The 26,110-nt window shown below is 38.9% G+C and overlaps 4 protein-coding genes across 4 annotated transcripts; all 4 read right to left on the bottom strand.

The window, feature by feature from the left end:
- Positions 1-183: 183 nt before the first annotated feature.
- Positions 184-7,105, bottom strand: ilk (integrin-linked kinase). The gene is made up of 13 exons (XM_067608163.1): positions 6,947-7,105; positions 6,265-6,423; positions 3,973-4,138; positions 3,762-3,857; positions 3,474-3,570; positions 3,275-3,358; positions 3,102-3,187; positions 2,915-3,024; positions 1,848-1,975; positions 1,561-1,682; positions 1,273-1,372; positions 913-1,043; positions 184-740 (listed from the first exon to the last, which is right to left on the bottom strand). Exons 2-13 carry the CDS (start codon positions 6,351-6,353, stop codon positions 591-593), a joined length of 1,359 nt encoding a protein of 452 aa, XP_067464264.1. The 5' UTR covers positions 6,354-6,423; positions 6,947-7,105; the 3' UTR covers positions 184-590.
- Positions 7,106-9,334: 2,229 nt separating this feature from the next.
- timm10b (translocase of inner mitochondrial membrane 10 homolog B (yeast)) lies at positions 9,335-12,807 on the bottom strand. The gene is made up of 3 exons (XM_067608167.1): positions 12,486-12,807; positions 12,297-12,392; positions 9,335-10,695 (listed from the first exon to the last, which is right to left on the bottom strand). The coding sequence occupies exons 1-3, from the start codon at positions 12,510-12,512 to the stop codon at positions 10,066-10,068; spliced, it is 753 nt and encodes a 250-aa protein (XP_067464268.1). The 5' UTR covers positions 12,513-12,807; the 3' UTR covers positions 9,335-10,065.
- Positions 12,808-13,928: 1,121 nt separating this feature from the next.
- On the bottom strand, positions 13,929-18,651 carry LOC137195643 (uncharacterized). The gene is made up of 6 exons (XM_067608170.1): positions 18,506-18,651; positions 17,432-17,539; positions 17,258-17,294; positions 16,971-17,095; positions 16,165-16,229; positions 13,929-15,433 (listed from the first exon to the last, which is right to left on the bottom strand). Exons 1-6 carry the CDS (start codon positions 18,516-18,518, stop codon positions 14,942-14,944), a joined length of 840 nt encoding a protein of 279 aa, XP_067464271.1. The 5' UTR covers positions 18,519-18,651; the 3' UTR covers positions 13,929-14,941.
- A 1,288-nt stretch (positions 18,652-19,939) lies between these two features.
- si:ch1073-15f19.2 (T-cell surface protein tactile) lies at positions 19,940-25,073 on the bottom strand. Its single transcript, XM_067608169.1, has 7 exons — positions 24,893-25,073; positions 24,309-24,659; positions 23,757-23,866; positions 23,445-23,601; positions 21,409-21,759; positions 20,600-20,702; positions 19,940-20,392 (listed from the first exon to the last, which is right to left on the bottom strand). Exons 1-7 carry the CDS (start codon positions 24,972-24,974, stop codon positions 20,254-20,256), a joined length of 1,293 nt encoding a protein of 430 aa, XP_067464270.1. The 5' UTR covers positions 24,975-25,073; the 3' UTR covers positions 19,940-20,253.
- Positions 25,074-26,110: the final 1,037 nt, after the last annotated feature.

Consider the following 26,110-nt stretch of genomic DNA (forward strand, 5'->3'; position numbering starts at 1 on the left):
ATGACAGTTTGCTAAATTGACAACAACTGAATTTCCAGCTGAACCATCTCCATAGCAAACTCCCGCTGATAAAGGCCATGAGATGAAAGCTTCGAAAAACTCGCAGCAAACGTTGTACTAAAACTTATGCATGAAGCATCCCACAAAAGGGAAGACAATGTGTCCAAATGAAAGAATGAAGGATTTGTCATAAATATAAAACATTTATTGCATTGGCATTTGTTTGTGTGTATAAAAGCATTGTCTCTATACACATTTCTTTGGTTCTGTTTCTGAGCAGTTGTGTCTGACTCATTACTGAATGTAATCCACACTGGATTAAAAAGTTTGCCAATATTTCAGTGAACACGTTTTAGCAATAATAAAAGAGCAAAATACTGCAATTAGGCTAAAGAACATTTATACCTCAAATTTAAATTATACAAGAAAAGCAATATAATACTTGTTTGTTGTTTGAACTGGGTGGCTTAAGTGGTCTCTGACATTATTTACAGTGGCTTAGCAGATACATGTCTGAAGTGAAGATAAAGAGTGGTTTGAGGATAAAAACATAGTAACAGGAGTGGAACAAATGGCTGCAGTGGAGGCATTCACTTGTCTTGCATCTTCTCCAGGATGGGAACAATCATGTCAAACTTGGGTCTCTTGGCCGGGTCTTCGTTCATGCAGAGCCTCATCAGCTTACAGATATGAGGTGAAATCCCCGGGGGAATGGTTGGCCGGAGACCCTCGAGAGACACCTGAGGAATGGGAAGGGGGTGGGAAGTGGGATACAAAGCTGATGTAAATATCCTTAAGACAAGACAAGTGTTTGTGTATTTGGCTTAGCATTTCCGAGGGATAAGTAGATGTAAATGCGGGTGTGAACATGCAGTACAAGCCTGTGGGTAGATAAATAATGCGCCCACTTACCTTCATGCCTATCTCCATATGTGAGAGGTCAGCAAAGGGGACCTCTCTGGTAACCAGCTCCCACAGTAACACGGCAAAGCTCCACATATCAGCAGATCTCCTGTTGATGTCCTCAGGCCTCTTCTGCAGGGCTAAAAAACAAGAGGCACAAGTAAAAGCATAATAACCGGATTATTCAAGGGATTTGTTTTTATTCTGTTGGCAAAACACACCAGATGAACAGCATAATTACCTCTGAAGATTGGGACTAAATTATACAGTACAGTGTGTTCCATACTGAATGAGTCATGAATTTTAAGGAGGCATTATGGGAGCAGGAAGTAGGCGGGACGGAAAAAAAAAAAAAAAAGGAATAAATACCTTCAGGGGCCATCCATGCTGGAGAGTACATACGACCAGGACATTGGAAGGAGAACTTTGCATCTGCCATGCTTATTCTGGCTGTCATGTCCTCATCAATCTGCCAATTAATCACATCAGCTTGTTACTCATTCAATATCAGGATGGTCAATGAGCTCGCACTGCAATTCCTTGATTGTGTGTGAGCGTAGTGGCAGTAATAGACTAGAATCTTTTATTTTATTATTGCTTACAGGCCAGTGGTCTTGATACACTTTCGATTACACAGACAGCAGAACAGCGTCTTACCATGATGTGCTTGCTGTTGAGGTAAAGTCGTGAAACCATTGGTTCCAAGGTGTGGAGGAAAGCCATGCCACTGGCGATGTCCAACGCAAACTTCACTGCTTGGCTTTGGTCCACCACCAGAGCTGAGGAGGACAGCAGAGAAAAATAAAAAGTAAGGTTGGGTGAATATGAATGTGAGATGAGATGTCTTCCAACTACAGTGGAAATCATCAGCCATACTGCTTTTGGGCTCATTGGGCACATTTGAGCCATTTTATATTGTTCATACAAATACTCTAATTACTTACTAGTGCCCTGGTGGAGTATGTTGAATAGGGATCCGTATGGCATGTAGTGGGTAATGATGATGGGGTGAGGGGATGGAGGTGACTGACAGGCTCCAAGAACAGGCAGGATGTTTGGATGAGAAAAGATCCTACAAAGATTATGACAGGAAGAGATAGAAAATGCATGAAAGTGTAATTTTACAAATGTTATCAGTAAGTGAGCTATGTGTTTATCAGATGATATTAATTTAAAAAATCCGAGGTTGGGAGGAAAACCTATAAAAAACATGAAAAAGCACAATTTAATATAAAACATGTCTTACAAGCTCGTTTTCTGTCTGAAAAACCCCTTTGAGGATCAATGGAATAACACAGCACATTCGTATCATCTGTGGCCCTTTAAAGTTAAAGCTGAGCAGTAGTTTTACTCTTTCATGATGTGAAAACCAAAACGTCAGATTTTATGTTGCATGAGAGTTTTTCGTCATACTCACCCTAAGAACTTTCACTTTGGCTTCGATTCTTAAAAGGATGCAAGAACCAAGGCCAACATGAAAGCACAGTGCCAAGCTGCTTCCTGGTGGGGGGTCATTCTTTGACTTGGCCTGCTCAAAAGCTTTCTCTCAATATTTTCCTATTAAGGTTTTGTTTTTGTCAATTTTTTTCTTGTTACTCATAAGGGTCTGAGGTTTCATATTGGTAAGTTTCAAAAGCTTGTTACAGTTACATCTGTCTAATGCTGTTTACTTTATGATGTTGTTTTTGAGTTTTGCTTGCTTGTATTATATACTGTTAATTTTATTCTGTAGTTTGGATTTGATGTGATGTACTGTGATAGAAAGAGGTTTGTGGAATTTTTTTGTTTGTTTTTTTTTATTTCTGCACCGGATCCTGACTTAAACGTATTAGTCTCAGTTTATGCAAACAAGCAGACAGACAGCATGTGAGCCCATAATGCCCATAAATGAACCCTGATATCATGTATATAACTATGTTGTGTGCAGACAGCATGAGAAATGCTGTTTAGGTTCCGACCAAAACCATCAGTATTATTTTTTTCATGTTTAGAATGCTGATGTGTAAATTACCGTAGTTTGGGATGCTCCTCATTGAAGTCTCTGCTCTTCCTGGTGGTCCAGTCTCTCACCTGTAACACCTTCACTACGATCTCATCCCCCTGCCACCGACCTTGCCATAACTGCAGACAGAGCACATAGTTGAATTATCAACAGCGGAGCTGAAAAAAATTGAAGAGGACTGAGAGACGCAACTGACCTCTCCTGACTGGTTTTCGTTGATCTTTGCCAGGAGTGAAAGTTGCTTATAATCAATTCCAGCCTGCTTGTTGAGTGTACCGTTACCTGAAAGAGCAAAAACACAAATAATCAAACACAAATCCTGATTTGATGTGAAGATTTGCTCCTTTTTATGAAGTGAGGGTTACTCACGAGGTCGTGTTCGCATGGTGCCTTTCCAGAAAGTTTCCTTGTAGGGCACTTTGGTCAGGCTCTGACCCATTTTCTCTGCCTTTTCTAAAAAAATGGTGAAAATACATGAAGTGGTACTACTTTTCATTCTGACAACATGATTTTCTTATACACAAAATAACTTTTTTGTGTGTTAAAATGCCCATGAATGACCTCTGACCTTGAAGCAGCTGACTTAGGTGAGGCTTGGCCTTGTCCAGAGGTGTCTGTCCATACCTGTTACATATACACACCTGGGCACCACTGGCCACCAAGTCCTAAAGAAGAGGGGACACACGATGTTATGCACAGATGAGATTTTAAGCATAGGTTGTGAATTAAAAGCTAAGACACTGGGGGCAAAAAAACAACAACAATGTAGTATCCATTTATCCCCAGAAGAGGGTCTTTTTCAGCTAACAGATCATGTTTAAGGAAGTGGACTGTCTGTGGGTGTATGGTACCGTACCTCAGCCACTGCGTCTTGGCCCCAGAAGCAGGCGTAGTGGAGTGGTGTGTTTCCATGTTCGTTGACTGTATTGGGGTCTGCTTTGCACTGAATCAGCTGGCATTCACAGGTCATACAGTTAAGATTATATAAAAACAAAGCAGACTCTGTCCCAAATTTTTCATGCCAAGTCCCGTTATGACCATACTACATCTAAGTGTGGGTACTGTACCTTAGCCACGATGTCTCTGTGTCCGTGACTGGCTGCGAGATGTAACGGAGTATCATCTCCACGGTTCATCACGTTAATGCGAGCACCTCTCATGATGAGCATGTCAACAACACCGCTCCTCCCTTCCCTGCATGCCCAGTGGAGGGGGCTGAAGCCATGGTCATCACTGAAACACAAGACGAACCTTTACCAACAAGCTCATCGATTTTAACGCGCTCATAAACCTATTTTATAAAGCTTAGAAGTCTCGTAGGAGTGTCTTCTTGGATGACAACATTTGCAGGTGAAGACATACTTGGTGCTGGTGGGCTCATTTAACAACTCTGAGCATATATCAGCTGACAAAATACTATCTGTGTGGTTGTCTCTCCGAAACACGTACACACAGGTTTTCACAACCGCTGTCTACCAATCTTTATTTAGACTTAAGCACATGCTTCCCTGCCTGCAGCCTATACCCATCTGCAACTGACCTAGTGATAAATATGTCTGTGCAAGCCGGAATGCCTGCTAACATATAAACACGCAAACACAAACAGCGGACATAGCACTGTTGCGGTGTACAAGGAGCCAAACTATCACCTGCGTGTGACTGGCCCCTTCACCCGAGTGAGTCCTTTCATTAGCTGACCCCGAGGGCAGCAGCTGAGGCTTTCTCGCAACTCCCTGCAAAGCCACAAACTCTACACTCTATTTAGCAATAAACCTCGAGAGGGCTTTTGTATAGGCTGTAGGAAATAGCTGCAGTACTAGCTCACACCAAAGTGAAGTAGCAGTTAGTCACATTCTCTGTCAATTCTGATCCTGCGCTGTGCACAGACAGTTCATAGTCTGACCAAGCCTGTGTGCTATAAAAAGTAACTGAGGGGAAAAAAAGCAACTCAGGAATGACAGAGCGGAAAATACAGAGTGGAATCCTCAGCTACACATTCTCTTTCTGTCTGTCTGTCTGTCTGTCTGTCTGTCTCTCTTTTTCCCCGCTTCCTCCTGTGTCGCTCGTGCAAGTACGCACACAGCTCCTAGAGGAGATCTGAAATGGCATTTAATGTTTATCCCAGTGGACTCGCTCTCTCGCTCTTTTGTTTTGCATCCAAACAAAAGAGGAAGCACTTAAGTTCCAACTAATATATTCCCATAAACAGTTTGTGACATATTATTGGACATTTCCAGTAAGGAAAAAAGGGCAGGTCCACATGTATGAGCCTCTTTAGAGTAATAGCCATAGCAGGCCACCAGCATAATGACTGGTCTCTCAGATGTTTATGTGGGACTTGCAGTGAGCTGCCGGAGAAGCTCTGTCAGCGAGGGCCTGGCCCTGTATGGAGTTGAACAGAGGAAATGGCCTTGGCTGTTGCGTGGTTGGCCAGCAGCTCAGCAGCCCTCAAAGTCAGCGTCAACAAACTGCACATATATGGCCTGGCCCAAGAATGAGATAACCAAGGTCTTTAGCAGTGAGGTCTTCTAGCTTCTCTCCAGCAGGGAAATTATGTAAACAGACAGAAGTGCTGGGTATAGATTAATCTCATAGGGCTGCAACTCTCAATGACCGTTATCAGTTCGTCTGTTGATTAAATTTTAATCGTTTGTTTTTTTTCTAATATATAAAGTGGCACAAGTTGTGAAAAAACCCGTCACTTGTTCCCAGAGAGCAAGATGACAACTTCAAAGTGATTGATTTGTCTGACCAACAGTCTATAATCCCGTAATATTCCACTTAAATGGATGATCTGATTATCAAAATTTGTATTCATTATTCATTCGTTTTCTGTCAATCCATGAATAAGTCTAGCGTCGGATGAGTTTTAAGTCACACTCTGTTGTTTAAATCATTTACGTCATCGCACAATCTCCCTAAATCACCCACTGCTTCTACACACACACACACACACAGTTTTTGGGGATGACATCATAAGGAGAGAAGCCCAAGAAGAAAAGTGGAAAAAAAAAAAAAAAAAAAGTAGAAGTAGGACTGGAATTAACAAAGCTGGGTGATGTTCAGCAGTATGTGGAGTTGCAGAGAGTGCACAATATGGAAAGTATTTGACCAACTCTGATGTGGATCAGTTTGTATGCACACACATACGCGCACACACACACACACACGCGCGCGCGCGCGCGCACAGAGGCACAACCATACCAAATGTGGTTATTTTGCTATAACTCCAATCCTTTTACTCTGATTGCTGAATCCGATTGCTGCACAGACTTTACCCACTACAGCTACGCTTTCAGTTCTACTGCTGTCATCTTCAAAGACTGAATGACGTATGATGTGCAGATGTATCTGCTTACCCCAAGTTGAGGTCATTCTCTGTGTTGTCCAACCACAGACGAACAGCCACAGAGTTCCCTTCCCGACACTGTGTGAAGATGTCATCCATGGTTATACTGTAGGTTGACTCCCTTGAGTGTTTGCTCTTTCAATCCCTTTTAAGATCAGGAACATGTAGCCTGCAAAATACAAAAGCAAACAGTTTTTCCCTCTAAAACAAATGAAATAAATATATAATAAGTTTGTACAAATTATACAGTCATTGTACATCATCCAGGGGACTAGTAGGTAAACAGACTGTACTTCGAGCATAGGTTCAGTTGCATTACGTTTAAATCCATCATGTGAAATTAATGTGTGGTTTAAAAAAAAGTTTTGTGTTGTTTCATCATATATATACAGACGACACATCTGATTGTTAAATGCAACATTTACACTATATGTTGTACAAATAAACATAAACATCGTAGCTGATCGAGGCCAGCTAAATGCAGTAATGAAGTCTACTTCAATAGCCTAGTTCCCACATTTCCTCCTCGCTGTGTCTTCCTCCGTAGACTCGGACGGGCTGGCCTGTATTGGATCACTTTGAAATCTATTGTTAAAAAAGTCAAAGTGAAGCAGGACGTTCACAGCAAAACTTCACAATCGGGTTGGGAACGAACTATTTAACATACAAATAAAGGTTCTCAAAGGTCTTACCAGGTGCGAAACGATCGATTTCTTGTCAGTTTCTTTTTTTTTTTTCCTGAAAGTCGGCCGTCTTCTCAAATTTTAAGAGCAGAGAATGGTCGGGCTGTGTCTGTCCACGCCCCGCTCCTCAGGGTTGATGAAGGCTACTGCTGGTGGGAAGTTGGGAGCTCCGCTACTGGCGGTTCTGTCCCGGGACACTGACACAGCAGCAGCGCCGCCTGCTGGATGTAATGCAACGATGCTGCATCCAGCGGTATAATAACTACACACGGCGCCGAAAATACCGAGGTCAGGTGAGGGGGCAAAGGCATATACCGGGTAACATACCCGAATGTTTTTAGACAGAGAGCGGGGTTATGATTTAAGAGGAAAGTTTAGTTAAAAAAAACAAACAAACATTGTGTTCTTACCACTCTGAAGAGGATGTGTAGCCTATTTCAATGTGCGGGGTAAATGTATGGGATGGTTTGGATACAGAACTCGAGTCCAAATATCAATCAATTCAAGAATATGTACAAAAAATTGTTTTTTAAGATGTATAGTTATATCTGATTGACACAGGTGGTTGGATATTTGGGTTGTACATACTAGCATTGGGGTTGTTTGTGAGTTGTATGTATGATAAATATTGCGTTAATTGTTTGAGTTATGGAGACCATATAAGTGTATACTTCCTCCTACTCCTTTTCCCAAATGTAATATTTATTTATGTAGTTTATTTTGAGAATTTGTTTGTTGAGAGTTTGCTGTATGTTTACTATTCATTTCATTTGTTCTTGTTTTGTTTTCTTATTTGTTACATGGTTGAAATAAGCACACAAGCAAAAACAAAAACAAAACAGTATTATTTTTTTTTGATTAATTTACTCATTCGTTCATCTTTGACTGCCATGACTGAGGTTGCATTCATGTCATGCCTCAAACATAATGTGCGATGATCGTCAAAAGGCAAATTTTCCTAACTGAATGACATTTACAGTGTTTCAAATGCATGCAGATGAAAAACTAATGAAGATAATGTAGTGGAGGAAAAATCCAAAGGTGTTTATTTCATTCAGTTTATTTCAGTTTGTTTGATATTTATTGACATTTACAGATCTGCAACAAAGTCATTTTGGATATTGGATTTTTGAAGCTGATACTGATATCTAAGTTTGAAAGTAAAAAATCACAGGAAAAGCACAGGAATTACTAATAAGGATGTCCCTGTTCTGTTCAAGTGTTCAGCCATCATCATTTTTTATTATTTACACCTGTGCATTTCCTACTGCTTGTCAGTACTCTTTGATGGTCAAACTAATGGTGACACTGTGTGTAAATTATTGCAAACATATATTTAGCATTTCTGTGTTGTATTTTCTTGCTACTTATTGGCTGACACACATACTGATATGTAGTGAGCTAACATGGGCCTAAGCTAATTTATTGGACGGCCTGTTTTATCAGTTATAAATGCTTATTAAAACATGGTAAGCCTTTTTCCACAGAGGACATTTTGACATGAAGAAAAAACACAGGTGTAAATAATAAAAGTAATGATAACTGCATTCCATTTAGCCGCTGCGGTTTCAGGGTCCTGGTATTGTACATGCTGGCTCACTGGGACACTTCAATAGACATTGTTAATGGTATTAGTGACACCTGTGCTTCTTCTATCACGATGATGGAAAATGTCTGCTGTTAAAAAGACCTGCTGGATTTAGATTTGTGTTACAGTTGGTCGTCCTTACAGTAAACTAAGAGGTCATAATTTACACAGTTGGCTTATTTTTAGCCAACTTTTAACTTTAAACTACCACACAGCAAGACTGACCACCAACAGAGACACTTTGTTGAAATATTATTAAATGTGTTTTTGGAAAATTATACTTATCCAATGTGGTGATATGAAATAACATAACAATGTTGTATAGACACCCTGAAAATGAACTAATTTGTGTTCTAGCTGCTACAAGCAGGGACTATAAAAGCTCAGCTGACTCTACAGCAACAGTCTGAACATGCCTCGCGATTGCACAACCATGTGATCCAAACAGTGTCAATGGTTTGAACTAACCATGTTCATATTTAGTCCCAAATATTGTGGTTGAGGAATAAAGCCGGTGGGAATACCGTTGTAAATATTCATGTCATTGCTGTTGGATTAGAGAGTACATAGTATGTATAGTGCCAAGGCAGGAAATGATTAGAGGAGAGAGTGGTGATGATATGTAACCAAGGTCATGAACTGGATTCACACCCATGACAGTAAAGAGTGTGTGGCTCACGCCCAAACACACGTTCGCATCAGGACATCCTGCGGCAGGAAGGTCTTTTATTTTTTCAAACAACACATACAATGTGTTGTCGACGGAGCATTTCAAATGAAGAAAACAAGGGGGGGAAAAAAGCAATTAATACTTTTTAAATTATTTTTATTAATGAGATTTATCTTATTTTTGGCATGTACTGTGACACTTTTCTAAACAATTATGAGGACTGAGAGAGTTACAGTGTTTATGGGATCATCAGAAAGTCCAAATGTGAGCAGGTGGAGATAATCCAGGCTGCAGGCTGGTGATTGACCCCTGGCAACAACACTGCCACCATCACTAAAAATCACTATTCAACAGCCATTGCACAGACACACTTATAACATCTTCATTCTTGTTTTTGCTTCATATCAAAGAATATAACATTTTACACCTGGGACTTTAATAATAGCATATTTGTTTTTTTTGTTATTAACATTTCTCACATACTTTGCAATACTGTAGCAGAAGTTACTTTATAATAAACTCTCTGCAGGTCATCTTATTTTCCTGCTAGATCACAGTGCACTAAAGTTACAATTTGAGATTATTTTCATATTGAATAGTTCACTATTTAGTCAAAAAAAAATATTTTTGCCTGTTTCATGTTACCAGAGCTTAAACAAAACAAACACAGAAAACCAGAGCACCCTTCCATTTGGGAAACTGTAACCAGCAAAAATTATATAATATGATGATATTCAACTCTTCTTTTCAGCAATACAGAGATTAACATCACAATTAGGACTGCCAGTGATGAGTTATTTGTTAGATTAGGGCAGTGTGTGTGTGTGTGTGTGTGTGTGTGTGGGCGAGACAGATCCAGACTGAGCCTCATTACTGGCCCGACTGCGGGGGAATCTCTGGGGCTCTCTCTTGGCCTGACAGGCTCACTGTGGATTTAGACACTGTAGGAGCAGCTACTGTTGACACAGGCAGGTCCTCTGTGAAGGAAGTTGGTTTCGCTGGCATTAACACTGGCACTGAACTGCCAGACTCTATGTGGGCACCAGCTACGGGCGGCTGTGGAGAGCCTGCTGTATAAGACGGTCCGCTGCCAGCTTTCTCAAGCGCTAAGAGATTTACTGTTTCAGTAGCAGGTGTGAACGGTGTGGCGGCTGATAATTTGACTTCTGCAGCTGTTGCGGATTTGTGTACAGCAGCATCCAGCTCAAGTGGAATATCTATTGCTGCTGGCTTTAAGACTGAGTCATGGGCTTCTGGACTAACATCAGTCACTGATGGAGGCAACAGTGGGGGTGGAGATGTGGTGATGGGGGTTTCAGATGCTGGTGAAGCTTCTGTGACGGCGGGCCCCGCAGCCCCAGCCGCGGCTAATTCTGCTGCCTTGCTCTCCATCTCCTCCATCCGCCGCTGCACCATCCGAGGCATCAGCTGCACATAGGTGCCCATCAAGCGGTGGTTAGAGCGGATCAGCTTCCCCGCACAGCTGTCCACACAGCGCTCCTGGAAACACAACAGCAATCAGAGGTGATGAGTGGAAAACTACAGTAATGTTCACGATTCACTATGTGGCCAAAAGAATGTGGACAGCCCGGAGCAGAAAAGCAGAGCAGTGGAGGCTGTTAGAGCAACATACATACAGTGGTGGGATGTAACTAAGTGCATTTACTCAAGTACTGTACTTAAGTACAATTTTAAGGTACTTGTACACTTGAGTATTTCCATTTTGTGCTACTTCATACTCCCTTTCAGAGAGAAATATTGCAGTTTTTACTCCATTACATTTATTTGACAGCTTTAGGTACTATTCAGATTACAATTTTACATAAAATAACATGATAAGCTTGTTCCCAGACCTCTTCATTACAAAGAAATCAGCGTGTACGCGTGTCTCCTTGTCAAATTTTAGATATCTGTAAGTTATTAATTCCACCAAAAGACACATTTCCTCTCTAAATGTCCCCTCACATGGTTTCAAATAAATAACTGTTTGAGGCGCAAAGAGTGAAAACTCTGACATTTCACAAAAATGCAAAGATTAAAGAAAGGTCCTGAAAAACTAATCCAAATGTATGTAGCAGAACTGTTTTTTTCTTCTCTCCTACCCAATATATCCTCTAAAGACCCCTCACATTTATCTTGTGACCCTCACAAAGCAGTTCAAACTAGCTCCACCTTGAGCAGCTACACCAATAAAATGCTGCTAATGCAGGGACTCATCAGTATGAATAATCTAGCTAGTAATACATCTATACTTTAACTCGAGTAGGATTTTAAATGGAGGACTTTTACTTGTAATGAAGTGTTTTTACATTGTGGTATTGATACTTCTTCTTCCACCACTGCATACATATGACCATAGATTTGGAATGAGATGATCAACAATCACCTTGCAATATACTGTTATAGTATATATATAGTGTGTAAGCAGCATGTAGCTGCTGGAGGTGGAGTTAGTTTGAACTACTTTATATACAGTTAGCTAGTTTAGTCCAGTGGTTCACAACCTAAGGATCTGGCTCCTCCAAAGGGTCACCATATAAATCTGAGGGGTCGTGAGATGATTAATGGGAGAGGAAAGACGAAAACAAAGTTCTGATACACAAATCTGTTTTCAGTTTTTGGACTTTTTCTGTAATCTTTGATTTTTAGTGAAATATTGGATCAATGGAATATTTATTGAAATGAAACCATGTGAGAACTTTAGAGGGAAAAAATCACTATTTGGTGGAGCTGTTCACAACTCATAGACATCTGAAATGTGACCCCGACTACACACTGCTTTTTATAAGATGTCAAAAACCAAAAAGGTTGGAAACAACTGGTTTCCTCCTTAACCATGTGTTGTATTTTAAAAGCTTGTTATATTGTCCATTGTGTCAAATCTTCATCTGAAAAGTATCTAAAGCTGTCAAATAAATGTAGTAGAGTGGAAGTATAAAGTAGCATACCATGGAAATATTCAAGTAAGCTACAAGTACCTCAAAATTGTACTTAAGTACAGTACTTGAATAAATGTACTTTCCACCACTGTGCAGCTGTATGTAGATGTGTGTACATATGTAGTTGTCAGGGTATTTATGAGCTCCAGTCTCCTGTCTCACCTCGTCCATGGTAAGGTTTCTGTAGTTGAAGTTGCTGCTGCATCGCTGGAAGCAGATTTCAGTCATGCGGTTGTAAACCATCAAGAAATCCCGCAGCTGCGACAGAGAGAAACATCACCATAAACTCACCATAATTATGCATCTATCTTATGCCTACTGTAGTTGTCACTGAACACATTTGTGACTCACATTTCTCAGTTGTTGGTCAGGATCCATCGTGATCACGTCTGAAGTTGCCCACCGATTAGCTAAGATGCTAACACCGAGAGCTGCTCCGCTAATGAATGAAGTAAAATGTGGATCTTACTGAGTCGTCTGAAGCTGTCTGACATTAATTAAAGCACATTCCTGCAAGATGTCATTTACATGCCACCTTCAACGTGTCTCTAATCGCAACCAAACATGAACTGGTCCAGGTAATGTGTGTGGTTAGAGTGGCATGACATTCACATGAGCGCTGCCATGTTTCCAACGAAGATCGTCTATTGCTTGTGAGATGCTTCACTCGGTTCCCAATCCTTTTCCGGTTTACGAAACTGGGCGTTTAGTGTGACTGCTGACTATCATCGATGCTATATCTTTTATATATCTTTTTCCTGTGATAATATTTTATCTATGATAGTATTAGTAATAGTAATAATAATAAGAAGAAGAAGACGAAGAAGAAGAAGAATGTCTTCTGCACACTAAAAAAATGCCTGTTTAACCTGTTCCCCAAACTCTTCCTTTCAGCCAAACAAGAAGCCAGTACTTCATTTTATTCATCATCTTATTTTCATAATACTAATAATATTTAATATGTCTGTCACATGTCCACTAACATTATGGGAGTTCCATACTAAATTGCTGGAGTACACCTTTAAACAAAGTCTTCCGTATTGGGTCCACAGCAGTCTCAGGGGAAAAGAAATGCAGCCAAAATTTGGTTTTGTGTAGCTATTAAAATCATTTCACATAGACATTTGATAAAAAATCACGCAGTTTTTTTAATACATCATTTTCAGAAAAATCTATTAAAATAAAGATAAAAATATTCATTTATCAAAACTTTTATGTCAACAAGCATTTCATTGCCACAATATAAAAGGCATAATGTTGCAGCCTGAGCTCTTGATGGTCTACTGCAGTTCAGGACCTTAAAATATTCTTCAGTCAATTCAAGTCAATTTAAACATGATACCATGGTAACATTTAGTGTGCCTTAGATTGTTTTGTTTTTTTTGTTTACTGTACCAAAGACCATAAAAATGCTTAAAAAAAAATTTCTCCTTTGTCTTTCATCAGCTAAAAGCTTTAGCTCTGTTTGAACAGGAAGAAGAGTGCCCTTTTTATTACGTCACCCAATGCAATCAAGGGAATTTCCTGAGCAGTCCAGCAGAGTGCATACAGTGTAAAATGTAATGTAGAGACTTTGTAGAGATTTTCTGTAAGGATTCTTGGCAATCATTCATAGCACCTATATATTTTAGTGCATGGCTGATATTAATCTAATCATCTTAAAATGCTTCTAATTACAACTTAAATGTGACAAAGCTGAGGTGCAGGTCTGTATGAAAGCACTATTATAAGAAACACATTTTCAGGTTTTCTCATACCAGTATTTGACAGTTATTAATTGTACCCTGTTTGATCTGCTTTGTAATTTCAGTTCATTCACATGCAAGTTATTGCGACATCAAATTATGTGCTTGTTTATTTGTTTGTTTATTTTCGTTTTGGCTTCCCTGCATGGCCGCAACAGATTCAAAAAGCCTGAGGCCAAAAATGTATCCACAGAGGGGAAGTAGGCCATGGTCACGTATTGATAAGCTGTCAACAAACAGTAAGTGTGCTGCAGGCTTCTCACTGCTGTGTTAACTTCAGAGCTCAGTTCCTTCAGCAGATAGTAGGGCAGGAAATTATCCTTTCCAAGTGGGGATTACAGAGAGAGAAATAATCATTTAAGCAGATGGCACATTAGCTCATAAGTGCAATAGATTATAAGGGTAATGACCATTATCACAATGTTGACGTGGAAAATCCTCCGTGGGTTACATTTACATAACAATATGCCCACAGGGAAAATAAAATTGCATTACTCACAGTATATCGTACTTATAGCTTTCCTCTCTCTAGTGCCTTGCCTTTTAATTTTATCTTCACATTCGTTTTATCTCCAGTCATAACACGACCGAAAAACAGATTCACTTGTGAAGGAAAGCACATTTGCCCTAGAAAGTGTTGCCTCTTGAGGTCTGGTCTACAGCATGGAAAACAAATGTAAAAGATTTTTCCCCTCACACCCTTCTGTGAGACAAGACATCAAAACAATGAATAATCCTCTGATGAGCTGATGTTTTCCTTGTCTTTCGCAACAAATTTTAAAATTTCCATGTGGCCCTTGACCTCTAAATGTCACACACAGTTTCCTTTTTTTATTACATCCTCTGCATAGAAAGGTACACTTTTTCCCTCAGTTGCTCAATGTGGAGAGTTCAAGAGATAGGTTCTTTGCATCAGGAAATTGCTCAACTGTGCAAAGCTCATTGAATGTTGAAGATGATGTAGTTTTCATTCTTGCAGACACAGTAATGGACAGTAGTTTTTATTGACTTTTTCAGGTGGCCTAGTTTGAAACGAGAAAAGAGTCGTGACATGATGTCTGCCTAATCTTGTTGGTCACTATCAGGGCTAAAATTGCTGATGAAGTGATTTGCGTCACTCTGAATAGCTTCTATCTCTGGAAGCTGTGTGCATACACTCCCATTATTTTGTCTTTCCTCACTCTCTTCTTCTCCTATCCATTTTCTACTTCCCCCATCTTCCCGCCTTCTCATTCCCTCCCAACCCATACTCTCCTTTTCTATATTTATACTCCTTTCTCTTTCCATATCCTCTGTCTCTTGGGCTATCTGTTGACTGTTCAGGTAGATGCTACTGTGCGAAACCATTGTGCTGGTGTCTCTGGGAGGAAGGTGAGCATCCATGTCTGCTTCCACCTCCGAGAAAGCGTTGACGGGGTGTGTGAGGTGGCCTGGCGGCTGATCTTGAAGTTTGTTTCGTCCCTGGTTCTGGCCCTGCTGATAGCGATACTTCTTCTTGCGTTTCTTGGCCAGCTTCAGATCCAGCGAGGCATAATTCAGGTCAGACTGTGGTGGCTGGTATCAGACAATGGAAACAAAGTGGGTTGTTAAAATATGGTTTTTGTATTTGTAAGCAAAAATGCTGCAGTTAAAAGGACACATCCTCTGTCTGAGATAAGAGTTATGGCTGCAGGTTCTCATGCATTTCAAGAAGTCTATTTTTAGAACATTTTGTGCTTAATTGTATTGTCACAGTTTCATTGACCACAATGTGTCTCTGGTATCAGATGCTTTCCGTTTTGAAAGCAAATTTGTCAGCATGGTTTAAAGTGATCTGCATGGATATTTTTACATCATATATTTAGTATCAGTGTGAATATAACAGCAAATATACTAAAATAAAAGCATTTACCAAAATACACTCAGGCAACTGGTTTAGAACATGATTACATTTTGTAAACAAGTCAGTTTTTTTGCTTGTTACCTAGTGCATCTTACAGTCACTACATTTTATCTTACGTACTAGAGAGGTTTAACAATTTATTCATTCTAGCATGCATTCAAGAAAAAAAAAAAACATGTGCAAACAGGCATAATCAGGGAAATTAATGAGCACCGTCAAACAGGCACAAAATTAATCTTGCGCCGCAGTGAACAGAAAAATGATGATGAAGTTTGTTTGTTTTTTTTTTTTGTGTGTGCAATAATGTTGTTCTTTTCTACACAACAAACTACATTAATGAACTCGCAGAGATATATTGTACCGGTGATACCTGCTAGTCTGAACATGCAGTGACAGCAGTTACCTTCATATGATCTCTTGTGTGTTTCATGGTCATCATCTCATAGCAAACCTCTACAGGACCTGAATCTGAAGTGAAACACAAGAATTGTTCATTTGTTTAACATTAAACTAACACTGTACAAACAAGGAGAAGAATTCAGATTTTTAAAAGAATCTATAGACTGAATTACTACAGACAAATCTAAAGCAATTTATAGGCAAGGCAAGGCAAGTTTATATGTATAGCACATTTCAACAACAAGGCAATTCAAAATGCTTTACGTAGAGCATAAAAGGCATCAAGACAGAATATAAAAGCAGCACAAGTAAAAAGACATTTAAATACAATTTAAAAGTGTTAAATTTGGAAATAAAAAGAAGATAAAAAAGGAATAAGACAGATAAAACAGGAGAATAAAAGTTACAGTGCAGTGTAAAATCTTAACCCTCAAATTTGGTTTAATAAAAGGCAAACAGAAAAGTCTTCAGCTGTGATTTAAAAGAACTGAGAGTTATATCACAATGGATGAAAATGAAATCTATACTGTAAATGTAGTTATTTAAAGTGGAATGGGCAATGATCCAAATATACTTTCAGTTTTTGTTAAAACACACTTGGCCACGTTATATTTTCAGTAATCTACTGTATACAGAAAAAGAAAACAATCATGTTATACTTATGAAGAAAATCGAATTTGATAGATAAAACAAGGCTTATACAAAATTATACCTTTTGTGACAGACTGATTGATTCACTGCATTCTAAGAAAATTCAGTGATTTCCTCTTATTTTTCTAAAAAGGCGACAGAATGCAGGCCTGCGCTCACCTCTTCTATCTGTGTTGATGTTGCCATAGATTGGATTTTCCTGTTGCTCATGATGATCGTTGGGATTTTCCTGCTGCTCGTGATGATTGAGGTCATGAAAATAATGCCCTTCATTCTGTGACGGGCTTCAACAAGATATGGAGGTTTATTTCCACAACAAGATTTCATTTGTAGATAAGAAAGAAATAGGAATATTGGAATACTTAATACACATTTACAAGTACTGGACTATATAACGTGTTAACATGCAGAGAGCCTCATCAGAAATAAATAAATAAAAAGCATACCTTTCTCCGTCATTAATGTGTGGGTGCCAGCAGCCATCTGTGTTTGTATAAACAAAATATTTAGCAATTTATAAAATGCCCTGTACTGGTAAAAGGTTTCAAATCAACGTAACCACATTTTAAAAAAAGCAAAACAACATGCCAATAAGACAAGAACAATTAAAATATCCATACCTCTGCACAAAGAGGCTGTCCGTCTGATATAGAAGATGACATTGAGACACAAAGAGATCAACAAGGCCAGAGATAACACCACCAGACCAACCAATTCAGTGTGACAATCTAAAAGATGAACACAGGCCGATTATTAACGCCTCAAACTGTTAAATTTCTGTCTGTGGGAATCAAAAAATGTAAAGTTTCCTAAGCCAGTGTGGAATTACAGACTTACATTTTTATCAGCTATCACTAATATCGCTTGGAATTTCCCCATGTACTTCTCAAAAACACACAGAAAAGATGAAACATTTTCAAAATGCGTCATCACTTTGCACTGGTGACAAACGTGCAATCAAATGCTTAAACAATACTGAACAATTGGAATTCCAATTGGAAGAAAAACAGAGAAAGTTGCAGACATTGAAGAATATTAAAGCCATTATAAAACTATTTGTGTATACTGTAAAAACATATACCTTTGTATCTACCTGTATCTATCTGTACATGTATCTACCATGTGTTACTACACATGGAACATGTAAGGACGGTTTCTCAAATAATGATCTAGAAGTCACAATGTTGCCTCCAAAGAACTATTATTTTCTTCAACGGAAGTAAATATTGTACCAATATCAACTGCACAATACTGACAAATTTCACAGGATATTCATTCATCCTACTGTAACCACAGTTTGCAAGATAAATTATTAGATTAAAAGGTTTTACAAGTGTTTCTGAGGTTAAGTGTGCTGCACATGGTATAATTAACTTTTGTACTGTGACACCAACGTGTGTGGATCCTAAACGGAGCAAGATACCATCACATTCAAACAAGTTAGGATTATTAACTCATTGTTTTGTTTGTTGTAATCCTCCGATTTTTACATTCACCTTTTGTTCTGCCATTCTGTGACATGTGCTTTTGATTTTCTGCTGATTTCTGTTTTTGTGGTAAAATCAACATTTTGCAAAATGATCCTTTGGGAAACATACAGTATTTACAATGATATCTACTATGTAGCAATATTATATTCAAATTTGTAAATCTAAATATAAGTTTAGAAGTTCCAAAAGTTATTCTGATCTTACCTTTGTCGCTCATAATCCAGCCGACTTACAACAAAATGGGTTGTCTGTCTGACACGATTGCTGTCAGGCTACAGGGCATCACCGTCTTTAGTCAGAGAGGTGTGCTACACTGTAGTCTATTTTTACCTTGCCTTAGTTACCTCTCTCTTATCACAGTGCTTTGAAAACTGGCTGCTCTACAGTTACAAACAGGAAACTATGTAACCTCATTCTAAGGTGCAGTCTGAATATTGCGAGATACAATGCAATTCCAAATAGGTCACCATATTACTAAGGTGACAACAAACAGCAGCAATTTTCGATGAATACAATTTTCTATTAATCCAAAAATAAGTAAGTTTAAAAATGTGAGCACAGAAAAAAACATTCCATCCTTAAAGGCCAGAAAAGTTTCATTAAGTTTATTCACCAGCAAAAGATATTTTGTAAATTCAGTTCAATTCAATTCAGTTAACCCCTAATCCTATTTTCAATTTAATAAACCTGACTCTGATCCTAAAAAAGGCTTAACCCTAAAATAAATAGTTCAACTTGTAGGACCCGCCTTTTCAGTCCCCAGATGGCAGAAGTCAATTCCCACAGTGTTGTGAATAACACTCACACAAACACGTATACTTAGTTTGTGTACAGTACACTAGGCCTGTACAGTATATATTATATGTATTATCTTTGTACATGTGGCTTCAGAGCTTTATATAAACAAGAATTTATTCATTGCATACACACAATACATTGTGGTTTTGCTACTGTGGTCGGAAAATCAGAAGAAAAAAAAAGGCAGTCGTGACAGGCTTCTCAAAACAGCAATACGCAGAAGTGTGTGTGTGTGTGTGTATACATAGAGCATGTTAGCGGAAAAGCAGAGTCCACTTAATCTGGCCTCAAATTATCACCACAGAGGAATAAAAAAATAGAACCAGTGAATACTTAAAAGTATGAAAAGCTGTATTGACATTAACATTTCAAAAACATCCATTTCCTTTGCGTGTGTAAGATGGCATCCAGTGGTTGTTATGTTTTCTTTTTTTTTTTAGCCATTAAGCCCTTGTGGTTTGTGGTTTAAGGCCCACTTTGTACACTCAAGTGTCACTCTGTGGTACCTGTGGACACCAGTGGTCTTTGAGAGCTTGCGACATCGGCATTTAACAGCTAGATTAGAGGAAGCCATTGGGCTTTCATTTCAGACAGGAAGTCCTAAATCACAGATTCTACAGATAAAAGCCAGAATTACAACTTCACAGATGCGTTAACAGCTGACGTTAAGTTTTGTCTCTATACAAAAAAAAAAGTGCCTGTTGACTGCTGCATGAGATACAATAGCTATGATTTAAAATGCAAATGACTGCATTAAAAAAGAAAATCTGGATATATAATATTGTGAAAATAGCATAAAGAGAAAGTACCTACAATATAATAGTAAAAAAAAATCAGAGGCAAATTAAACCAGTTTTTATTTTCAAATATTAGAAACTTTGTGGTGAATTGTCATACATTCAATATACAAGAAATCCCTAGAAAAACCAAAAAAACAAAAACAAAAACATCTCAAAATACTTAGCTTCTGTAAGAGTAAAACCAAACCCTGAAAAATTTTATACACAATAGCAAAGAATCTACCCAACCCAAGCCAGATAAACACACAGCCTGCATTTGCAGAATTGCTTGAGAATGCTGTCACCACAGTTTGAAAACGACCACAACTGAAAGTAGATGCATGTGCATGTAACCAAGACAGGACACAGCTTACATTATACATCATTTAACTGATGCTTCATTTCATGTTCTGTTCCTGAGTTACACCTTGAGATGGGGTAATTGTCCCGTTGTTTTGCAGCTGTATACTTGACTGGCGGAGGAGGAGGTTTAAATGAAGGCGGTTCATCCATCCTACAGAAAGAGAGTATAGTATAGACTAGTGGCATTGCTAGAGAGTTAGCTGTATCCAGGAAATATGCAGATATTGTAGTAAAATAAAAGAAATATCAATATTTTCCCTGTTGTTCAGGGTCATGCTAGGACAGACATGCACTGGGTGATCCTGAACAAGTGCAAGCAAGTGTAAAATGGATATATAGTATATGGCGAGAGTTTCACCTCTGCTTTATAATTTGTCTCCTCCAGTGAATGCCAGCCACAGCGATCAATACCAGAACTGGAACGATGATGAACACACAGACCAGATGACTTCGTGCAGTATCTAAGGAGTAAATTCAGAGAAGGGAAAAAGTGTAATTTTGGAGGACAGCAGCAAGAGATCTGTTTCTAGGACACTAGCACATCAGTTTGTTCAGTCTGCAACAAATATTGATAATAAATGTTAAGCTACAATGTGAAACTTTTTGCCTTTCGGCAGCAAAGTGTCCATTGCAATCTTCCCCTACAGCTGGTCATGCTCCAACTCCAGGAGTTGATGCTTATTTTAATTAGTTTTCTACCTTTACCTATTTAGCCTGAGGCTGAGATAAAGCCACCGCATTTGATGAAGAGGCAGATGATGAAGAATCTGTGGCTTATGTTCACCTGTGGTTTTTAAGGGGTCTTGTCTGTTGAGAATTAAGCCATGCTGTTACTTAGTTGTTTGATGCTTTCAAACAGTTTTTACTTTCCGGCACCATGGCTCCCCTTGCCGTCACAAAGCAACCCGCACTGTTGGCAGTCCCCAGAGCAAATGATATGATCCCTCAAACAATATATGAGAGCATCAATGAAAAGCCAATTTCAGGCAAACTAAGAGATGTAGATTCAGACAGACAGAATATAAAACTTCCACCTTTGTTTTTGAGTCTCATGGCAGATTATGGTCACAGATCCTATCCTAGGAATGTTGCATTAGTGAGGGAGAAAGGAAGAGAATCACGATTTTTCCAGCATCAATTAATTTTGAAATATTAAGTAATTATTACCATTATCCCCAATGGCGTCTGTTGTTTTTCCAGCGCTCAGAGTTGAGGTTGCACCAGATGATGTAGAGTTTGCTGTACTGTTTCCCGCGGTGCTGGACTCCTCTGTCCTTATGTCATTCCTCGTTGTCGAGTTGTAGAAGTTATAGGGGTCAGTTTGTGTAGCAGAGGATGATGTGACATTCGCTGTGATAGTAACATTGCTGGGTTCGGGATTATTATCTGTTACACCAGTACCTGCACCCATGGTCCAAGTGGTTGAAATCTCAGCACTCTGTGATGTGGTAAGGCCGCTGTCTGCTGATTTGTTCAAACTTTCAGATACATTAAACTGTGGTGACACTGTCACAAGATCTGAAAGAAGCAAAACAGGGGGGACTATACTAAACATGCTGTCAGCAATGAACTGTGCTTTTTCAATGTTGTCAGTGCATTATCAGAAACATAAATTATTGACATTGCCATTTCTCCATTGCCATGTCATAAATGACATGAAAAAACAAACTGTAGCCAATATGAAATAGAAATCTGTTTGTTCATGTTAGCGGCATCCCAGTTAAAGGCATAGTTCGACATTTTGGGAAATACACTTAATCGCTTTGTTGCCAGGAGTTAAATGATGAATAAATTGATGCCACATGTACGAAAAGTAGCTGGAGCCTGCAGCCGGTTAGCTTAGCTTAGCTTAACATAAAGACTGGAAATAGGGGTAAACAGCTTTATGCTAGATTAAGCTAACAGGCTTCTGGCTCTAGCTACATATTTACCATACCAGATGTGAGAGTGGTATCGATCTTCTCAACTAACTCTTGAGAAGGAAGCGAATAAGTGTTTTCCAACAAACGTCAAGCTGTTCCTTTAATGAGCTTCACACTGAAAAGCTGAAAGTAATGCACAAAACTTTAAAATATCCATTACACAGTGATACATCATTAAAACATGCAACAAGCAGGCATTTATTAGCACCCTGTGAATAATGAATTAGTAAAATAAGACAAAGAGCTCATTCAAGAACCTGTGCAGTGAATCCATGGGCATAGAGTGCTGATCCAAGGCAAATCTGTAGGCATGAATTTCAAATTCAATGGTATGGCGAATGTGTATTCTTAATTAATGAGTATAATTAATCTGTTATGCATCGATTGTTTTCTCTACTGTTCTTATATTCAGGGATATGATCCATGTTAGCTTGCATCCCCTTTGAGACACAACTGGGAGATTGAAATTCTGCAAACTTTTGCTCATTTACAAGCATATTAAATGCAATCCAACGCCACGATAGGATGTGATCTAATGCAGCGCTGTGTCTGTTTCAAGTAGCCCATATCATTTTTCAAACCGACATTCGGGCTGTACTACTCTTATCTGTCCAACAGATTGTGCTCTCACCCCATGACATGATTCAGAGATGCTGTTGAAGCTCTGCTCAGTGTGTGTGTGTGTGTCTTCCTGTGGTTTGAAAGTACATAGAGATGAAGAGCAGGAAGTGACTTCTGACGTCTGTGTGGCTTGTACTTTTTTTCTTTGCTTTCTTTTTCATGCGAGTACTTATTCAGATTCTCATGAAAAACATGTAGGCCATGCATGGGGAAGCAGACAGCCGGGGATTATTTTCCTACTTAAGCACAACCCACTCACAGCACTATAAGCTACTATAGAACCAGTGGGGCAGACGACATGTAGTTTGGTTGTTTTACAATTTTAAAACCTGTGAAAAAACTGCTTTAGTTCTACTTGATTCAGCATTCACCTTAATCTCATGGAGCAAATGATTTGCAGCAAATAATTGAGAGAATTTTTTCAAGTTTTGTAGCTCCTAATTTATTCACATTGGTACTTTCTTGTAACATGGCTGACAGCTTCAGAATCCTTTGAATCTGTCTCTTTCCTTCCAGCTAATTAACATTTTTAATGCAACAGTATAATAACAAAAGTCAAGTATCAGCTCTCTGGTCAGTGCAGTTTATTAAGTCATGAGGAAATGCTGAAATTAAGTACTACACAAAGAGAAATAGCAGGAAAGAAATGGAGAGGCTCACCTCTCTTTGAGCTTGTGGTTGTTGCTTGGATTGTGATGATAAACTCTAAATGCAGAGTTTCGTTTCCTCTGCTGGCAGTCAGTGTGTAAACCCCTGCGTGAGCATCTGTCACCCACCAGAGCTGCAAAGATTCATTCTGCGACACCAGCTCCTCGTTCTAGAGTAAAACGAGATTATGTAGCACATACATACCTTTTCATATCAAGGTGTTTTTGTAATGTAGGTTTTGAAGTAACTAAATAATCCTGACATTCAGTGAATGAACTGAAATACAGAGGAATGAAGAAATGGCATGTTTCCTGTTTTCCGTACCTTGGTCCACCTGTACTGTACATCACGGAGCGCTGTGCATTGAATGGTCACATTTTCTCCAGACTGGACTTCAACAGTGCTATTCACATCACACGTTACTCTGAAAACATCTATTAGAGAGAAAAAGTGAGATTAACTTGAACTGACAACACAAGAATGCTTATGTAAAACATTTGCTGTAAAATGAAAAGAATCAATGACTACAGAGCAGCGGATGATATTAGCATAAGAATACTGACTACTTTATTTTCAGATGGGCCAAATAAAGGAATGAAAATACACATCTCATGTCAAACACAGCTCTTGGATGTGATTTTGCAATTATTACATACATTTGCTCAGAGGTAAATAACTGCTGAGACTGGTGGAGAAGGAGCGCTGTGATGCAATCAGGAGTAACATTAAAAACATGCAGTGGACAATAAGATAGAAGTTGTTGTCATCCTGTATGTTCTAAACAGAAAGTTACATCTCTACCCAGATATTAAATCCTGTGAGGAATCCAGAGTCTTGGTTGAAGCATATACAGTAGTGTGTGCATGTCTGCCTTACCTTTGATCTTTAGCTCTGTTTCAACCCTGGTGGAGCCAAAAGGAAAAGTTGTAACATCACAAATATAGATGCCACTGTTCCAACTCTCCAAGCTATGAAGCTGTAGATAGGAGCCCATGAGTTTGTTTGCATCATTGTTCACAATCTGGATGTTAACATCAGGCCTAAATTGATTGACTCCAAAACCTGGTGTGTACAGAGCCAGCTTTTCCGTTTCATTTCCTCTCTTACTCCATTCAGTATTGACAATCTGGAGATTGGTGATGTTTTTTACAATACAGTGTAGGCTAATGTTCTGGCCCACTACCGCTTCCACCGTTTCATCATGGAACAGCTCAACATCCTGGTGCCCTGTCAAGCACATCAGATAGCGTTGGAGGCAAGGAAAGTGAGGAGACAAAATCACTTGCACTTTGAAGTTGCTATTACAGACTCAAGTCCACTGGGATGCAGGCAGATACAATCATAGTATTATACCGATGCAGCTTGTCACACCAGAAGCCAATACAGATTTCAAACCCACATAAATATCCCCTCTTTCTTTGTATATTATATGAGCAACAGCACATGTGGTCCAGGATTACCTTGTATAATAGAGGCGAGGAGCAGGAAAGAGAAGGCCGTCCCCAGTGCACCTCCAGCCATGTTTGAGCTCCCCGAACTCATTACAATCAATCAAGCTGAATCCATCCAGGGATTCGGCAAAGAGAGAAACAGTAAACTGTCGACTGAGGTTAAAGAGTGGAGAGAGGGTAGAAGACTGAGAGACAGACAACAGGAAGCCACACAGAGAGACAGAGTGAGTCATAGACATAGTGCTGTACCTTTGTGGTGAAACCTCTGGTGCAAAGCAGATATTTACAAGAAGCATAAATCTTTGCAGTGCTTACCATCATTTATCCTTTTGTTCAGGACTAACTAACAAGATGCAGAAATTTGACTAATTTGAGCTCAGATTATGACAATAGAAGAAAGATACCAAGGGAGCACACAGACACCAACATGATTGAAAGATTAATTAGTTCTTTTTAATTAAACTGTTAGTTATTTAAACTAATTACAGATATGCACAGTTTTAACAATTACAAGTCACTGGAGATTAGATTAAGTTATTTATGGAAATATGTGAACTGTAATTTTGTAATAAACCCTTTAAACTTCATATGTTTGATTTAGTACAATCTCTACTACTGAAAATGAGATAAATTGATTGCTTAGTATTACTTGTCTGTTTTGTCCTCTATATTTATTAGTGGTTAAAGTCTCAGAGCTGAACTTAACTATAAAAGCTTTTCAAACTTGCACTGGGATAAAAAGATAAAATCAAATATTGCAGAAAAAAACGGGCTTGTTTTTGAGAAGCAGGATGTTATTACTCCAATAATTCAATAATTTGTTTACCCTATTCATCAGAGATGAGCAATATTATTCTTTCAACACATTAGGTCACAACACTGGATTTCCAATACATAAATGAATTCTTCAAAGAATTGAATCATTTGTCTGCAACTTTGCGGGAGATGGCTTCATACAACTATGTCCAATTAGTACAGATCATAAGAATAAACTGTGAAATCTGTTTGAATCTTCTAACCAAAGGCCACAACTTTATGCATATCTAATAGCGAGCTCAGGCTGAGAAAATGCTGATAATTAGGCACTTTTTTTGTGTACAAATGTTCTTTAGGGATTTAAGAACAAACCTGATGATATAGGTGTTTGATGAATGGGTGACACTGTTTTCAAAGGTAAGGGCAGCAATTTTCAATATCTAATTTCATCAGCTAATCAGACAGAGAGCT

The sequence above is a fragment of the Thunnus thynnus genome, chromosome 13, assembly GCF_963924715.1.
Source record: "Thunnus thynnus chromosome 13, fThuThy2.1, whole genome shotgun sequence".
NCBI classification, from domain to species: Eukaryota; Metazoa; Chordata; class Actinopteri; order Scombriformes; family Scombridae; genus Thunnus; species Thunnus thynnus.

Coding starts and splice junctions, on each gene's coding strand:
- ilk (XM_067608163.1), bottom strand. CDS start 6,353: ATGGATGACATCTTCACACAGTGTCGGGAAGGGAACTCTGTGGCTGTT. Junction 1,976..2,914: donor GAGGAGCATCCCAAACTACG/GTAATTTACACA, acceptor TAATCTTTGTAG/GATCTTTTCTCATCCAAACA. Junction 1,373..1,560: donor TCAACAGCAAGCACATCATG/GTAAGACGCTGT, acceptor ATTAATTGGCAG/ATTGATGAGGACATGACAGC.
- timm10b (XM_067608167.1), bottom strand. CDS start 12,512: ATGGATCCTGACCAACAACTGAGAAAT. Junction 12,393..12,485: donor CTGACCAACAACTGAGAAAT/GTGAGTCACAAA, acceptor TCTCTGTCGCAG/CTGCGGGATTTCTTGATGGT. Junction 10,696..12,296: donor GAAACCTTACCATGGACGAG/GTGAGACAGGAG, acceptor TTGTGTTTCCAG/GAGCGCTGTGTGGACAGCTG.
- LOC137195643 (XM_067608170.1), bottom strand. Junction 16,230..16,970: donor CATCAACACAGATAGAAGAG/GTGAGCGCAGGC, acceptor GTTTCACTTCAG/ATTCAGGTCCTGTAGAGGTT. Junction 15,434..16,164: donor ACACAAGAGATCATATGAAG/GTAACTGCTGTC, acceptor GTCTGATACCAG/CCACCACAGTCTGACCTGAA.
- si:ch1073-15f19.2 (XM_067608169.1), bottom strand. CDS start 24,974: ATGAGTTCGGGGAGCTCAAACATGGCTGGAGGTGCACTGGGGACGGCC. Junction 24,660..24,892: donor CCTCGCCTCTATTATACAAG/GTAATCCTGGAC, acceptor TGTGCTTGACAG/GGCACCAGGATGTTGAGCTG. Junction 21,760..23,444: donor AACCACAAGCTCAAAGAGAG/GTGAGCCTCTCC, acceptor TGCTTCTTTCAG/ATCTTGTGACAGTGTCACCA.